The 17389-nt window shown below is 42.9% G+C and overlaps 4 protein-coding genes across 6 annotated transcripts in view; 2 read left to right on the forward strand and 2 right to left on the reverse strand.

Moving 5' to 3' along the window:
• The window catches only part of LOC132461920 (P2R1A-PPP2R2A-interacting phosphatase regulator 1), a 7136-nt gene extending 4502 nt beyond the window's left edge, over positions 1-2634 (forward strand). For all 3 annotated transcript variants that reach the window (XM_060057423.1, XM_060057420.1, XM_060057422.1), the window contains one exon: positions 1-2634. This exon is cut by the window's left edge and continues 297 nt beyond it. The gene's annotated coding sequence lies outside the window, so the exon portion shown is untranslated.
• Positions 2635-4458: 1824 nt separating this feature from the next.
• On the reverse strand, positions 4459-8324 carry c7h17orf49 (chromosome 7 C17orf49 homolog). Its single transcript, XM_060057424.1, has 6 exons — positions 8002-8324; positions 7712-7806; positions 7346-7447; positions 6753-6982; positions 6239-6331; positions 4459-4720 (listed from the first exon to the last, which is right to left on the reverse strand). Exons 1-6 carry the CDS (start codon positions 8020-8022, stop codon positions 4656-4658), a joined length of 606 nt encoding a protein of 201 aa, XP_059913407.1. The 5' UTR covers positions 8023-8324; the 3' UTR covers positions 4459-4655.
• A 62-nt stretch (positions 8325-8386) lies between these two features.
• rnasekb (ribonuclease, RNase K b) lies at positions 8387-11232 on the forward strand. Its single transcript, XM_060057425.1, has 3 exons — positions 8387-8613; positions 9366-9448; positions 10309-11232. The coding sequence occupies exons 1-3, from the start codon at positions 8536-8538 to the stop codon at positions 10451-10453; spliced, it is 306 nt and encodes a 101-aa protein (XP_059913408.1). The 5' UTR covers positions 8387-8535; the 3' UTR covers positions 10454-11232.
• A 905-nt stretch (positions 11233-12137) lies between these two features.
• LOC132461410 (arrestin red cell-like) overlaps positions 12138-17389 on the reverse strand; it is a 15783-nt gene continuing 10531 nt past the window's right edge. Inside the window, exons 10-12 of the mRNA XM_060056498.1 lie at positions 16629-16772; positions 16140-16194; positions 12138-15151 (exon numbers count right to left, since the gene is read on the reverse strand). Coding sequence (XP_059912481.1) covers positions 15058-15151; positions 16140-16194; positions 16629-16772 — 293 coding nt within the window. The 3' untranslated portion in view covers positions 12138-15057. The remainder of the gene's footprint in view (positions 15152-16139; positions 16195-16628; positions 16773-17389) is intronic.

Consider the following 17389-nt stretch of genomic DNA (forward strand, 5'->3'; position numbering starts at 1 on the left):
TAGGAGCCAATCACACACCTTCAATTGTGATCAATGTCCCGCCCATCGACTGCTGTACCATTGGAGTTGACCAGACGTTGTGGTGCTTTGTTTTTGCTCTGTGATCACGTGACATGTGACCCCACGCCCACGTTGGACCCTGCGTCTGCTGGACAGAGCCTACTCTTGGACCGCGAGCAAGAAAACTAAACGTTGAGGTCACCTGGCGGGAGTGTTGCTCATGGACTTGACATGGTCTTCTTTAGTTTGAACGAAGTACACGCTGGGGGGAAGGAAAGGATGCTGCTAGGAGTGCTATCGGCCCAGCTGCTCAGACATCTCCGCTGTGGTCTGTTTCCCATTGAGTGGGGAGTCGACATAGAGGACCTTGCATTGTTGTGCTGTTGGTATACATGAAGGGCTCACACCTAGATAGCCAGGGGGTGTAGTTTAAATTTGATTTGACTGCTCAAACTAGACCGAACTTCTGTATTCTGAACTTTCCATATTTGGAATGTTTTGAGGGGCGAAACGCATTTAACTCCGAAACGCGTTCTGTTTGAGTTCTTGAGTTCTAATCAAGATGTTGGGAGCCGTGCGGGGCAGATAAAACCTTTCAATTTAGACTAGGGTGGATGATTATTAAGAACAGTAAACGAAAACCAAATCAGAGAAAACCCGGTTCCGTTCTGTACTGTCTCCACGCTATATCATCAACGTTCTTCTGCCAGAGCCATGTTCAAGGCACGTCACTCGACTTCTGTGTGCGTGTTGCTTAGTGACGTAAATTCTAGTTTCTCCAGTATATACGTTTCTTCCAGAAGTGTCTTCAAGTCGCATCTACGCCTCAGTTCTCAGTACCTACGTCAGAGCCGAGATTCGGTTTTATGACCGTTGAAAAGACGCACCATTAAACGTCGGTTATGAAGGGCTTTAGCTGAACTATCTGAGGGGGTTTTGGGTGGAAGGAAGCACCCATGTAGTGGAGCCCTTTGGCTCTGTGTTTCTATGTTGATATTGTATCTATATGTGAATACTGTACACATGAACAGGATTCGCTGCGACTAGCATTCCTGCCTTTTTCTTTAGCCAGGGGTATTCTTTTGTTTTATTTTGTATAGTGAATCCCCCAAACAAATCTCTTTACGTGTTTCCTTTTTGCAGTAGTTTGTATGAAGTATCCAAATCTACACGTGTCATAAGCACGCGAGATGTCAAAAAGAGGTCTTACAAGCGGGCTTTGAGAATGCATGCATTCCTCAGTATCACATCATCGTTCATTTGTATTTTTATGTGTTTTAATGTGGTCTTGGTTTTCAGAACGAAGCCCTCATTTTTTCATAACAATGGAAATAGAAGATTTCCTGAGCTTATTCCATCTAATTCCTTTTGGTGTCGAAAGGCCTGAAGTCAGATGTAGTCGCTTTATGCACCGGGAATAATGCAAGATATTTAAAGCTAAACAACAAACCAAAATAAGTATCATAAGTATTGATATGAGTGAATGACAACATACATTTGATATGTTGTCACGTGCTCGTAAAAATGTGAAGTCGAAAAAAAAAAAATCTGCTTTATGTGACTTTCCACTTTTTAAATATGTAACTATTTAAAAAAATAAGAATTTAAAAGGAACAAATTTTAGTCACTTTTACCAGTTTGCACATTATTAGATACAGCATCGTTTTTTTCCCCATCTTTATGAGCAGTGTTCCATAAAGTGTGCAGCACAAAATTGTACGCAATATTTGCTTAGTGTTATTATTATTTTTTTAATTATTTTCCTGAAAAGTAATTTGTAAACTCAAAAGTGTATCTGTTATGGATCAAAGACATTATTGTTGGATGGAATATTATCTGTTGTTTTGCTTTCTTGTTGTCCAGCTGTGTTTTGGGATTTCAAAAAAAAAATAATTCAGGACAATCACTAGGAATTCCTGAGTTAGAGGAATTAGCCTTTTCCCAAGCCAATTTTCTTAAAAGGATCCTATGTCTAAGAATTGTGAATTGCTATCTCGAGAAGTACAGTTTGTAAAGTAAACAGTGTAATGCTTGCTGTGGATGGAAGTTCGACATTTCTTAAAAAATGTCCCCCTTTGGTTTAAAACTATCATATTGTATATTTTTTCAGTCAATAAAGTTCTAGCCCATCAGGATACACTGCTGTACACATAAATTGCCAAACCCAATATTTATACTTTCTTTGTTGTATAGTCATGTCGTTCAGCTTTAATCCTGTTTAAAGTGTTTTCTGTCCATACAGTGGATTAGGTCGATGTATCTAAAGCTAAATTAAATCATCCTGGAAGTCCTTTGTATGGATTAGAACTCTGAAGATAATATTTTGTTTGAGGTGAGAAAATGAAAAGGTCTTATTGTGTACTTCTCATTCTGTGCAGTGGGAGTTATTGTGATTGTTAACATGCAGATACATTTCCCATTTAAATAAGAAGAGGCTAGGCTTGTTTGTCTGTGTTTGATACATGTGCTCGGCAGAGTTTCAATATCTTGGGATGACAAGAGGTGACAGCAACACTATAATCTGGAGGTCTGTGTCCTTGGGAGATCTGTGTCCTCGGGCTCTCTGTCTTTCGGAGGACTTCACAGAGTACTTTATCTCACAGGTTATTTTTGGCCTTCGTCAGCAATACATCTCAGAACCTCTTCATTCTGGTTTAAATCAATACTATTCCTCAAACCGCCATACTCTTCTGTAGTCCCAGAAAAATCAGATAATGCCGAAATCCAAAGATATTCTCCAATTTCGAGACGCATTGTTTTTTGAATGTTATCATTTGAACTAAAAATGTCACGGTACTCCATACGACGATTGAGAGCATACGTGAAACACGTACACAATGGAACTGTAGTCACGAGGAATTCACTTTTGAAGCAAGCAAGGGTAAACTAAAATGCTAGTCCAAATGTATTTCCATTTCCTTGCTCTGGATGGATTTTCCTTACTGGTTTCACAGTTGTTGCCGTTTCTTGTCGAAGGCCTTTTAATTTCCTATGCTTGCAATCATCATATTTCTGTGTTTATGAGTAAGGTGGAAAGGGATTCTACCGTGGAACGCGTCTGTCTTATGACATCACTGTGGTGTTGAGATCCGTGTGTGTTAGAGGTCTGGCAAACCGTGGACGTTCATGTGTCACGCCCATCTGTGTCTTGGGATACGTTCAACTCTGAAACGTAAATGCCCTTAAAGCCCCGAAGCCATTGATTACAATGATTCCTGAACTCTTAAACGATATTGAGTGTTGAAGGAAGCAGCTTCAGCATACATGTTATTAGGACAGAATCATGAGAAATGTATTCTGAAAGCACATCTACAACTGCACATAGAGCTATTTTTTCTTTCTCTACATATGACAAAATATTATGTATTTTTTTAAATATATATATTTTGATTCATTCCATTCTGAGTGTCCCCTGGCTGTAATATGTACAAAGAATGATACATTTTATAGTGAAAATAATGCAAATACACCTTATTATATATTGTATATGAAAAGTATTGAATAAATTGTATTATACCAAAGCCTTTTTATGAATTTCTTATTTTTTCTGGCCTTTCCAAGTCCAAGGGAATCAAATAGCTAAATGTCTTTGAGGTAGAAGGTAGGTAGTTCTCACTATTAGAACATCTGCACAAACTGTATGTGTAAATATACTGTACATATGAGACGCGAGACACCGTTTTAGTTTTTACTAAACAGCATGAAAAGTCGGTTAATACATTACTCATGGCAGGTGTTGGTATATTGAAACGATTATCTTGATTATCATAAGGTACACAGTAAGCTCTTCAGGGGGGAATAGGTGCCACTATACAATGTCAAATACACCACATCATCTACACACACATTTTTCTTTTTAGGAAACCTTTGATATGTTGACCATCATTTAACAACCTTCTTAAAATTAAAATACTGGTCTGGTAGATTAATTCTACCAAATTAAAGCCTATAACTCCATCAATCTGAACATAATTCTTAATGAAACCAGAGCACTATGTCGTTGTGTTAGCATGACATATTGACTAGTGGTATTTGTATCCAGATTAAATAAGATTTAAACAGAACCAGTTGTGATTTCAGATCCTCCAGGCATGTATGTGAAAATGGATATCTGATTTTAACAGACCCATATTCAAACTGACTAAACAAAAACAATATTGTTCATCATTTTGTACACAAACCTTAAACAATAAAAAAGTTATGTGTTCGCTATATCAAAGTATTGTGTCTTCTTCAACCAGGAGCATCCATTGTGTTATATAAAAGTACTAAAATCTTTGTAGTGGCTGGCTGGTTACTACTATTCCTACCCATAACTAACAAAAGCTACAATTTGATACGCTATTTATCCGTACATATTTTTTTCCTAAAAGATAAATAACAATAAAAATGGTCTTGAAAACCTGCATCCCCCCCCCCCCTCCCCCCCCTCCCCACACGAAAAAAAAACGAGTAATGTTCGTTTTGACAACCGAGTAATGTTCGTTTTGTTTATGGTCAGAGTTCTGTCCAGGATAGTTTCACACAGAACGACAGAACCGTAGCTCGGAAGCTCCTGAGCCTGGGTCCCCTCCAGGGCCCGGCTGATTCAGTCTGCTTGGTTTCGGGGTCCTTTGGGAGCATCCTCAAGTCGGAGACGCGGTGCGGTGCGGATCTCAGCGGGAAAGCAGAGGGAGATCGCTGGAGTTCATGATGAGGCTGGAGTCCAGGTTGAGGCTCTCTGGAGGTGGGGGAGAGGGGAGAGGAGGGCTGGTTAGATGGCTGAGGGGGAACGGAGCGCGTCACCTTGGCATTAGTGCCACGTCCCCCTGCCATGACAGACGGATGAATACATTATTGATTCCGAGGGGAAATTCAAAGCCGCAGTCGCTCGACACAGCAAATACATACAACGTAAACGAGATGATAAATAAAATAAAATATCCACATGGATAATATGACGATAAAAGATATGCTACGGTGCTCTTGGAGAATGTGTCATGATAGTAGTGCGAATAAGTGTGTGTGATATGTGCTCAAGAGGGAGCACCGCCAAACGTTACTTTGTGCATTGAAAACAATCTGTGCACAAAGATTGATGCCTTCATTTGTGAGCGAAAGTGGTGCCATTAAATAATTTCAGCTCTGCGATTTTACTTTATTTCGTTCCTTGGAAAGCTCCCATTGATTAGTCCGGCAGGCGGGTGAAAACGCTGCCAGGAGTCGAATAAGACGCCACGCTGATGCGGTGGATTTGTTCAGGTTTGTCAGGGTTTGTTTCACTCACTGGAGCTTAGTGAGCCTTATTCACCTGACAGACACATTCGGTTGGCCCCCGCCCAGCCACGCTTAGAACCAAGATGGCTGCTTGATAAAGAAGGCATCACCTGGGTCACATCATGTCATCATAACTAATGACCGTTTAGTCATTTATCAGAACCTCATCCAAAGCAAATTGCAAGGAGATCTCTACAAGTAATGATTCTTGTCATTAAAGGGGACCTATTATGCTTTTTCGACTTTTATGACCTATAAACGTTGTTATAATGATTGATAGGCATGTTTAACCATACTAAAGTGTCAAATAATGCCGTACATGCATTTCGACGTATTCCCTGCTGACAGTCTGGGGTGGCTGTGCAGAGCGCTAAACACTCGGGACAACGTTTGCGATTCACTTGTTCACATTTCCGGGAAATCATCTACGTAGAGGCACTCCTGCCGCGCCCCTATATGCCTGGTCAAATCTGCCCGCCCGCGCGCTTAAAAGAAGGTAACCAATCACAACGGAGTTGGGTTGGCAGAAGGGGGGCGAGGGGGCGGAGAAGGACGAAACCGAGCGTTGACAGAGAATGCTGAAAGCGTCCAGATGAGAGGAAGAGTTTCTCGAAAATCTACATCGTTTTTTGTGCTGTGATTCGTGTCAGGTTGCGCTATAGGAGTCATTGATAAGAAATTAAGACCAGAAAAGTAGTATATTAGGTCCTCTTTAAGGAGTCAGTAGGGGATAGGTGGCATCGTGTTAAAGGACAACTACAGGTTAGACTGTAGACATTAGGGATTCAAACCCAGAAGTCAGCTGGAACACAAACTTCCTAACCACCATCCCCACGTTATACATGCATACATTGGGAGAATTGGGATCAAACTGATTTACTTTTAATGCCATTTCAAAATAAAACAAAAAATGACATCACACTTTACCAGCCACTGATCCCTTCTTAACCCCACCGAACGTATAAGAACTGTGTTGGTTCACCTTGGTCAAAGTTGAGTTTCTTGCTGGAAGAGCCGAGGCCCTCGACCAGGTCACTGTTGACGTCCGAGTCGTTCAGGGCACTGAGTGTCACGTCTGCACGTGTAGAGGAGGAGGAGGAGGAGGAGGAGGAGGAGGAGGAGAGGAGACATGGAACAAGGGATTAGGGAGAGGCACAAGCTACTTGGACACGGTCATCTCCATCACAACTGATAGGATTCAGACTAGGGATGATGACACTGGGGAGAGAAAGGCAGCAATCCAATCCAATTCATTGCATAACATACTAAATGCCAGGGGTTGTTTCAATTATTCCCGATGAGCATAAACAGACAAACATTTGTAAACTTAGGTATTCTCATGTTCCTCCCTGACATCATTCAATGCCTACGGTCTAAAAGAGAGCTTGCAATAATGATGCAAAGTACCACACCTTAATGCATAGTGTAGCAACTGTGGTTACTTACTGCAAGAATAACTGAAGAATACATTTGTACAAAGAACAAAGAAACCTCACCTGCAGTTTTCTGCTTCTTGATGGGCGGGGCCATAGAGGGGCTGTTCTGCATTCCGGTCGCCACGACGACCTGCGAGGATTGTACGGCAATCATGGTGGGGGCGGGTTGTGTCGGCGGGGGTGCCATGGCAACCGTGGTTTTCTTCATGGTCTTCTTGGGGGACTCCGAGGAGATGGGGACCCTGCTGTCCTCGTACAGCTTCCTCTTCACCGTGCTCTTTATCTGGGCTCTGCACAGGTTGGGACACACACGGATGTTTGATTACATGATACTCTGGTCACACAGATATGCTTATCATTCACCAATACAGGCCAGTCTGCTTGAGCTGAATTGGCGTTGTGTCTATGTGCACATGGGCATGTGAAGTTGCTCAAGGATATTTAAAGTGTTTTGTAAAAAACACATTGTATTGTTACATACAATGGGATAAACTAAATAACCTTTATGGACCAACAAATACAATGCTAATGGAAATGTTATTGTCACCAAGCAGTGCAAACTAATAGGATTTTTTTTGATTGATGTATAAATATCTTTCACTTCCATCACTCACACGCTCACGCACTTCAATGAGAGAGGTGTTAAGACTTACACCGTTCGTTCTTTAATCACTGTGCTTATGTTGTTCAGGTCATCGCCAAAGCGTTTCACTGCCAACCGAAGCAGTTCGATTTCTGTCTCTGTCCACTTGGCTCTGGAATCAATATAAATTATGATGAGAATGTGCCAAACAAATGTGCGAGATGTCATCTTGCGCCGGATTACTAAACTATAACCAAAACAACATTACAAAATAGAAAGAAAATGCAAAGGCAATTGTGTCTTGACGTCGAGGCAATTGATGCAAAAGTAAGACCTTTCTAGTTGAGATACGCTGTTTTGCACGGAATAAAAAGAAGGATGAAACAGAAAGGGGTGTGAGTACCAGTGTTACTGTATCAATGGGTTTGTGTCTTACCCTGCAGGACTGGAGTCCGACACGGGGTGCAGCTGCATGGTTAGCTCCCCCAGCTTCGTGAAGGCAGCCCCCGCTGCTGAGAAGATTTCGCCCACCTGCCAGATACCCAACATCGACAATAAGAGATCACAGAGAACATAAAAGCAAGCGCCCCATTCAGCGATATGGAAAATAATCAATCGGCCGATAGGTGTTTCAGTAGCGATTGACACTCTTAAGCAGATGCTTCATTTGTATTTTACGTTCAAAGGCTGCTTTGCGAAACCATGGGGTATTAGGCTAGGACTTACTTTCGCAGAGGCAGAAGTCATTTTGATGAGGTATTTCAGAAAGTTGGTTTATAGTTTGATTTTCTTCCTTCAAAACATAAACAATGCACAGTGCTAACTGCTAGCTTGCGAATGCATCCGTAGGTTTCGTTAGCGGGCTTCCATTGAGGTTGACGGATTATCGCTCAAAAACCGAGACGCCGGAAGTGCAAATGTATTTGTTTAAATGAAAGCTATCTATACCTATATTGGTTGTAGATTAACTAAATATCGCAAAGTACAAACATGTTTGCGAATGTTGAGGTATAAAAGGAATACTGCGCGAATTTGCTACTTGAATCTCATTGGTGGATCTAAAGGAAATAGGCGGGGTTTATTTCTTGAAAGATTATGATTGGTTCTCTGGTTTCAGAGAACGATTGTGGCCGAAATTTGCCGAACACTTCTCAACCAACCAGAGAAAACTGATGGGGCCTGGACCGACAGTCAACCTTCGATGAAACGGCGTTTCTTGTATTAAAAACACTTATTTGGATCGATTAGAGGAACGTAAACATGCCGTCCCTTTTGTTCTGCGGGCCTAAGATGGCAGCATGTGGAATAGTGATCAGCATTTGGGGAGTGATCATGCTGGTAAGTAGATTAAGGGCTGGTTGTAACGCAGAGCAAAATAATATGGCTTCAGGTCAGATTATAGAAAGGTCGTTTTTGTAATCAGGACATATTGCCCTGTGCAAGACGTGTCATGCAACTGTTTTTATTTACCAAGACTATAACGTTGCATAAATGTAGTTATATTCCTCGAACTAATGACGATTTTAAAATGGATGACGAGTGTCACCCTTCTAGATGAAACTCCTTATTTAACCAAACTCAACCGAGTGAGGCCTAGCCGACTATCAGCCCATGAAATGATTAATAAAGCAGTATATCGTTATTTCTCTAGTTAACACTATGCTAACGTTAAAGGTAGCATGAAGGCGGGACCTGGTGGTCATGTGACCACAGACGTGAGTGAGGAGCTTCCGCCTGTTACAGTCACTACTGTATGAACCTCTGACAGTCCACGATGAACCAATTCAGTCAGTAAAACATGCTTAATGCTTGGGACAAGAGCAGGCACACTTAGCAATGTGGACAGTATTACAATGCACAGCATTCCCTTGTGAAGGAATCGATGGTTGACTGTGCAATTTATTCATGGATCATGGTTAGCTTGTGTCGTGACGTATAGCGATCGTGTGTCATCAGGTCATGTCCTATAGGTCAAGTCATATTGTATAAAGCCACCATGTCCTATAGGCCAAGTCATATTGTATAAAGCCACCATGTGTTTAATGTTTGATTGGTTTTAACTGACCTGTTTGTCGTTTCTACCCTATCAGGGGATGCTGGGTATTTTCTTCAGTGCCAAGTCAGCTGTACTGATCGAAGATGTTCCCTTTACTGAAGAGGACATTCGGAATGAGTAAGTGATGTCGTCTCATCACACCACTATAAAGACATTTGAAGAAATCTATACTGACATCTATACTAAAATTAATGAGTATTGCAGCACATGGTGATGTTGAGAGATTATTACAAATGTCATGCCATGAAATCTTTATAGTTATTATGCCAGAAAAGGCCTCTTACTTTTGTCTTGATTAATACTGACAATACACATTTTCTGCCTCATGGACTATTACCAATGGCAGTCAGCTGTGAACCTCCACCCACTCGTTAGTGTGTCCGGCGGCTGAGCTCGTTACTTGGGTAGAGTTCCACTCAGCTATTCACGACGTCATTCTTGCGGACACTACTCTTACCACACAAAATATGGTGCTGCTCTATATCTCCATTTAGTGTCAGCAGTTCGTAGACAATCCTATAAACAAACTGCCCTAATAGCCTGATTCCTGTACCACATGACAATTCAACAGTTGATGCAAATTCTCCAAAAAGATGTTCAGGAAGCTGGCACACTGGAATTCCATCCAACACCTCAGCTGAAAGGCTTTTGTTTTAAGATCAAACATATTTTTCGCTTGATATTATCAATTTTATTTTATTTTTAGTTAGTAATGTCAACCCCTGCACGCGTAAATACATACCCGGTAACATTGTTGGGGAAGTTAATGTGAGCCATTGCTTGTCATTTTATTTCGTTTTTTTAAAAATCATTATAGATTGTTTTTCTCCCGATCATATGGTCATTGTTCTATCAGTAATACGCTGCAGGGCGTTGACGCGAAAGAGCACGTGTTCTCTCCCCCCCCCCCGTCCTCTTTAAACATAGAGCCACGACATTCACCCTTTCTAAACCCTGCTCCTCGTTGTGGTCCGCAGTAAGGCCCCACCCCAGGCCATCTACAGCCTGTACAACCAGGTGGGCGTCAACTGCTTCATCGCGGCGGCTGTCTACGTTGCCGTGGGCGCCGTCTCGCTGTGCCAGGTCCGCCTCAACAAGAGGCAGGAGTACATGGTCACCTAGGTTACCGTTCCACCAACCGGGGCCGCACGAGGCCACGCCTCCTCCATCGGAACACGGATGTACAGCGAGGAGAAAAGGATCAAAACATGCTATCAAGATATTCCATTTTATGTCCGTCCGTCTATATCGTGATGCCACACGGGCATATTTTATTGCCTAGTTGACAACTGAAGGCTGGGAAATAGTTTGGTGTCTATTGAAAGTATTTTGGGAAATCGTACATGGTTACAATGATTATACACTTGGATATATTGTAGTTATATTTGTTTTGTTTTGTCTTCTCTAAGGCAAGCTGGCTGCCTTTTTACCCTCTCGTATTTATTTGTACCACCTGTTCGGTGGTTGTTGTGATGTAGAAGGGCCTCTATCATTCCTCTGTTGGGCTTGTTGTTACACTGTCTCTTGTTGACCTTTTTCAAAGCATGCATTCTTTTATTTATTTGTTTTAAAAAGGAGCCACCTCATTTGCTGTGTGAATGTTGCAGTAATTGGAGGGATGGGAATACTTGAAATGTAGTCGAGTCACTCTGGTTTTATCTTGTCTTGGAGCTAACCTACTAAAATGTTTGGTCGCTGGTGTTCAGTGTTGTGTGTTTACCGTGTGTGCGTGTGTAGAATCAAGGCATGCATGTGGGTCTTCTCCAATTCTGAGTTCTCCGGATGTTTTGACTAGATAACCTGTTTTTACCCTGAATATCCCTTGGAGCAGTTCTCTTCAATAGTATAATGGTTTTTGATGTAAGGAAATTTGTCTGCAATAAAGTGGGTGTAAATATAAATGTATGCCTTGTGTTACAGAATTTGGGTTATCATTTACATGTATTCTATACTCGTGGGGATAGTTTTTTTCACTAGAATAATTAATCTTTCTGGAACCAATTTAAGGAAAAAATTGACAATTTAAAATATAAAATAAATCATGAGGATCATCTACCGCGTTAACGCAAGAGGTAGACGCGATTTCAAAGGGATCCAGTGTTTCCAGGGGACGTCCGACCATAACGTGTTTACGGCGCCCCTTTGTGGACAAACAGCATAGGCCCTACCCAAGATAATTTTCAGCATTTATTATGAAAAAGTTGAATATTGATAAACGTTTTTCTTGGCCAATAAAATAGATCCTATCAGACCTACGAAATACAATGGCATACAATTTTTGTTATCACATTACGCATGAGGGCTTCGAAGTGTATCGGACATATATATATGATCTATTGTAGGCTACATAGATCATATATTACCATTACCGAAATAAAGTTTTAACGTTACAGATCCATGGTGCAGTTAGGCCTAGATACACCATCTATATTCCTAAAATATCTTCAGCCTTAACTGACTTAATGCTCCCAAATGAATATCTGATTAACCCCACTTCCTCTGGAAAACCTATGTACTATTATTAGCATTGGTTCCATGGTATTTTTCCATTTTCCATTGGATATTCGTCACATGACCTTGTGCATCACCGTGTTGTCAAAGCATGTTTAAAGGCTCAGTTCCATGTATTGTTCATGGATGTACTAGAACAGACGTTTCATCATTAATAATCAATAGTAGTCTATCGTGTTACCCTGGTGATAATTATTCATACTATATAGTCGTAGTTACAAGAGTAATACTGTACTTTTCATTCTCAAAAGTCTCACCTTCACCCATCATTGTAGTCACACAATTCACCACGGTGTAGGTTAGCTCATTTAAACTTTAATAAAAATAGAAAATAAAAATCTAAAATAAAAATAAATGAAATGGCAAAAACATTTGATTTTCTTCAGTGATTATGAGAATAATCATGGTTTCAATTATGATACAGTAGAAGTAATAATGGTGATAACAGTTAATAACAATAATAATAATCATAGCAATAATAATAATAATAATAATATATAATCATAATAATCATATATCTTTTTTTTTTCTGGCATACGTCCCATCAGCAGAAATGACTTCCTGTGTTTACAGACATAAATGGCGAGCATCGAAGAAATAAAATAAAAAAAGAATGAAAAAGGCCAGTGGACATGGCACTTGTTCAAAACATGTCCACTCAGCAGAGGCGCCGCGACAGAAAACCGCACAGACGTACGATGATAGAGAGGACAACGATCACAGCTCGTATGCGTCACAGCACCGCTTGGAAGAAGTCAACTAAACAGAACATGCTTCATATTTATCCCGCTGTTACTTCGTAGGGTTTTTTATTTTATTATTATTATGAATTTAAAGTTACAGACTGAGTAAATCTAAGTGGTTTGTGGCTGAAGAGAGAACGAAACTAAAACTAAAGCAAATGCAAGCGTGACTGTTTCTAGAGCCACCGCCTCCTGTCCGGACCGAAGGCTCTTCTTTTTCTTTTTAAATTTTCCGTGAGCATATGAAATGGGAGTTATATTACAACAGACTGTGAAACAAGGCAGACTCTAGCTTCCTTTGCGCGATATACAAAAAAAAGAAAAAAAAAAGAAGGGGGGGGGGGGGGGGGGGGGGAGGAAATTGATGCATATACGTGACTAAAGAAACAAAAAAGCATCCTTCAATTCCTCGGGAAACAAATAAAACCAAAAAAAACTAAAACAAGAATAGACTTTGGGGTATCGTCCAATGAGAGAAGAAAAAAACAATCCTAAACGGCAGCGCCCGTGTGAGCCACACGGGGGAGACGTACATCTCAGGGATAACCACGCAAAACATGTTAACGACTGACGGCTATCGACATTCATGCTGAGAACGACACGACACGAAGCAGTAGAGGCCTGCGGACCGACACGAACCTCACCTTTATGCTAGCGCAGCATCCCACAGCCGCCATCATGCAGCCGCTCAGACGCTCGGCTCAATCCCGGGTTTTAGGGCCGCGGGTCGGGAGAACGTGGACATGGAAAGAAAGTGGTGGTTGTGCTGTAAGCAAGCATTTTGGAGGGGGGGGGGGGGGGGGGGCGGCGGCGAGGGTGTGCCCTTTTAGACCAGAGTCGGGGACCCGGTCTGCATTACTCGCGTCACAGATGGTCCAGGTCTCGGGGTGAGCCGTCGATCAAAAGGACCGGCTCGTGGAAAATCTCGAGTCGTGATATTCGTGGTCTAGTCTGGTCAGGTGTCTGCCACTAATGCACCCAGGAAGTGCGTGTCCCTAGCCAAAACACTCGTCTCAGTCAGAGTCCGTTCCACAGCGGGTGACTCAAGAGTCTCGGGTGTAAAGTGCAGCTATAACTGTGGCTGAGGACAAGGTGGAAAAGTGTGTGTGTCTGTGTCTGTGTGGGTTATTGAGGGAGCTTAAACAGCAGCTGAAATGCTAGTGGACTGGCTGCTGCAGCAGTAGACGTGTCTATTCGTTTTATACAGAAAGTAACGCTTGGAAAGCACGCCTGGAACGCTTGGGAAACAGGGCAGAATGGGAATGCTGGTGAAATCCTGCAAATCAACGCTTGCACCTGTCCCATCCGGACCGGCTTCAAAACATCCTGCCTTCATGAGTCGCTGTGTAGAACAGCGGTCCTTAGCGATTTGTAAAATATCATCTTGACCGTTTCATATATTGATCCTGTAATAAGACGGCAATTGACAAGTTGTAGAAAGAGTTGGACATTTTATTTTTTTAGCACAAATGCTTGCTGCTCGACGCGCTCTATCTTAAAAACAACGTTTTTCTTTTGGCTCCTGAAGGGATCAATACTTAAGTACTTCTAGGACCCAATCAGCTTCACCGCTCTCTTTGGAGACCGGAAATTGGCAAATTTGAATCAATTTTTCGGAAAGGAGGATGGGGGTTAAGGGGGGGCGGGATATGGCTACTTGAGCCAATATTAGTTTCGGTGCCCCGTTTCTTGTTTTGTTTTGCAATTAAAAGCCCTGGCTATGATTAGCATAAGTGTGTGTGTGTGTGTGTGTGTGTGGCATGGAGGGGGGGGGGGGGACACACACACAAGCCATTTCCTCACGGACGCCGTCCCTGGACGCCAACCCCTGTGTTTTGCGCTTTGGCTCGACCTAAGACACTAGACCTAAGACACAAGACTTAAGACACTAGACCTAAGACACTTCAGAAGTCTTGTTGTGAACAAATAATAATAATCCCGACCAAAAGAGAAAACCCTCCCCAAACCTAATCCTCCACCGAATACACAAGCCCGGCCGGGACTCCCTGTCAATCAAACCCTCCTGTCAATCCAACCACCCTGTCAATCAATCCACCCCGCCCACAGAGACCCCTGTCCGGGGAAGAGAAGAGAGGGCGAGTGAGACAGAGACAGAGAGAGAGGGCGATGGGGGGGGGGGGGGGGGGGGTGAAGACAGAACATTGGCAGCACAACGAACGGCCGCGGGGCAACGAGCAGGGGCGAGAGACCCGCCCGCTGGAAGTCCCCTCGGCCCGCGGACCCCCCCCCCCACGGACCCCCACGGGCCCCCCGCCGGCCGATCAGCCCCCAGCGCTGGGGGGTGGATGCGCGTTACTTGTGAAATGTTTCCTCTTGTGTTTCATAACTCGGGACTGTGTATGTGCCCGTGTATACGATGTTTGAGTATGCGTGTGTGTGTGTGTGTGTGTTAATGCGTGCGTGTGGTTGTGTATGTGTGTGCGTGTTATGTGTGTCTGTGCGCGCGCTCTCCTAGCAGTCCTCCTCCTTGTCATCCACCATGCCCTTGAGCCGCAGACGGGCGAAGTCCTCGAAGACGAAGTCGTCGTCCTGGGTGATACTGCTGCTGTGAAGGAGAGGAGAGAGTGTCAGCCTCCCTGCTAGGGGACGACACGTCGACGCCCTCGCCTACCGCCACTGATTACACGGGGAGAGGGACGCTATGTGTGCTATGGATCGATCCTGGTCCAAATCGCCACTTATAATGTGTCGCCTCAACTTTTGATTTACGTCACCTGGTGAATCACATCTCATCCGACGTTTTTAAAAAAAAGTCGGATAAGATGTAAATATGGATCCTAATTGCCCGCCATTGGGTTATTGTTACGGTTATTCAAAGTTTGCGGTTACCAGTAGGGCTGCTCGATTATGGGAAAAATCATAATCACGATTATTTTGGTCAATATTGAAAACACGATTATTCAAACGATTATTTTTGAGTTTGAAAACATGATGTATTTATTCACCAAGTCCACCAAAAAAAACTTTGTAACTGAGAAAAAAAAAAACACATAATGGTCCAAAAGAAAATTCTTCGAATCAAAAATGATATACAGATATGTGTCGAGTTGTTCTGCCCTTTCTATAAATCAATTTGAAAAAATTGATTAGGTTAATCTTGTGATCGTTTGACGCTAAAATCAAACGTTGAGGCGACGCGTCAGAAAAAGCGGAAGCCCGAACGGTCATAGGAGCCCTGACTCAATGGAAAGCACCAGGAGCACGCACTAGCAGAAGTGCGACAGAAGTGCTTTCGCACTGAGACCGTGGCAGGGGAGTGTCCACTTTAAATGAACCCACGTAGTCGTTTTAAAAGCACAGCTCTCCCACAAGGACTTTTTGTCACCCGAGCTTATCAGAAGACACAACTTTTTCTAAAAAAAAAAAGTCACAACTGCACTTTACTGAATAAACTGCTTCGCAACGCCGAAGCAATAACCTACCCGAGACGACGGCGTACATGACGAGGTGACTGCTAATGATGGTGCTCTGGTATGTTCTACGGAGAGAATAAGGTGGTTCTGTGTAGGGAGGGGGTCAGACTGCGTACTCACTTGGTCTCAAATTCTATCAAGTTGGTGTCAATGGGTGGGTCCAGGTCTGGTACAGCTGTAACACACACACACACACACACACACACACACACACACACAAATGTAAATAAGAGCAACGTTTCCATGGAAACAGCCCCATTGTCTCCATTGTGTTAGGGTTGTCGCAATACGCTATGATATCGTATATGACGATGTTTGAAATATTGACGTAATGACCGCAATGTCTATAAATAAATAAAAAGTAAAAAATTAAAAATCTCAATACACAGAATAATATGGTTTAAATAAAGACTTAGAAATAAAACAGACTGTAACTCTTTACATTTGACTACAGCGTGTAGCCCTGATGATCAATTAAAAAATAAAGAGCATTTCCGAAGCAGCACAACCATCCTGCAACAAGTTTGACCTTAAATAAACTCCTGGTCCGAGCAGACTGCTCCAGTGGAAGGACCCGGCTCAGAGCAGGAGGTGGGGGAGGGTACGTACCAGACTGCGGGCGGGACATGGCGGGGTCTATGGGCTTGGGGTGCATGAGCACAAAGGGCAGCTCCACCGATACGTCTCTGGAGGAGGAGGAGGAGGAGGAAGAGGAGAGAGAGAGTGACCCGGAGGGGAAACACACACAAGTCACTCAACGTCCCAAAAGCCAACAAACTAATGTCCATTTTGTCAGTGAAATATTCTTATGCTATTCCGTGAGCCATTCCTTTTGTATGAATCGAAGAATAAAAACATGGAGCTATAGCTGAGGGTGAACAGCTGAAGTTGGCTAGTATGCATCAGTTATGGAAGTGTAAATGTTGGGGCATTTTGAGAGAGAGAGAGAGAGAGAGAGAGAGAGAGAGAGAGAGAGAGAGAGAGAGAGAGAGAGAGAGAGAGAGAGAGAGAGAGAGAGAGAGAGAGAGAGAGAGAGAGAGAGAGAGAGAGAGAGAGAGAGAGAGAGAGAGAGAGAGAGAGAGAGAGAGAGAGAGAGAGAGAGAGAGAGAGAGAGAGAGAGAGATCAGAGAGAGAGAGAGAGAGATCAGAGAGAGAGAGAGAGATCAGAGAGAGATGTCAGAGAAAGAGAGAGGTCAGAGAAAGAGAGAGGGAGAGAGAGAGAGAGATCAGAGAGAGAGAGATCAGAGAGAGAGAGATCAGAGAGAGATGAGAGAGAGAGAGAGGTCAGAGAAAGAGAGAGGTCAGAGAAAGAGAGAGGGAGAGGTCAGAGGAAGAGAGAGATAGAGGGAGAGAAAGAGAGAGAGAGGGGT

The sequence above is a fragment of the Gadus macrocephalus genome, chromosome 7 (assembly GCF_031168955.1).
Source record: "Gadus macrocephalus chromosome 7, ASM3116895v1".
Classification (NCBI taxonomy): domain Eukaryota; kingdom Metazoa; phylum Chordata; class Actinopteri; order Gadiformes; family Gadidae; genus Gadus; species Gadus macrocephalus.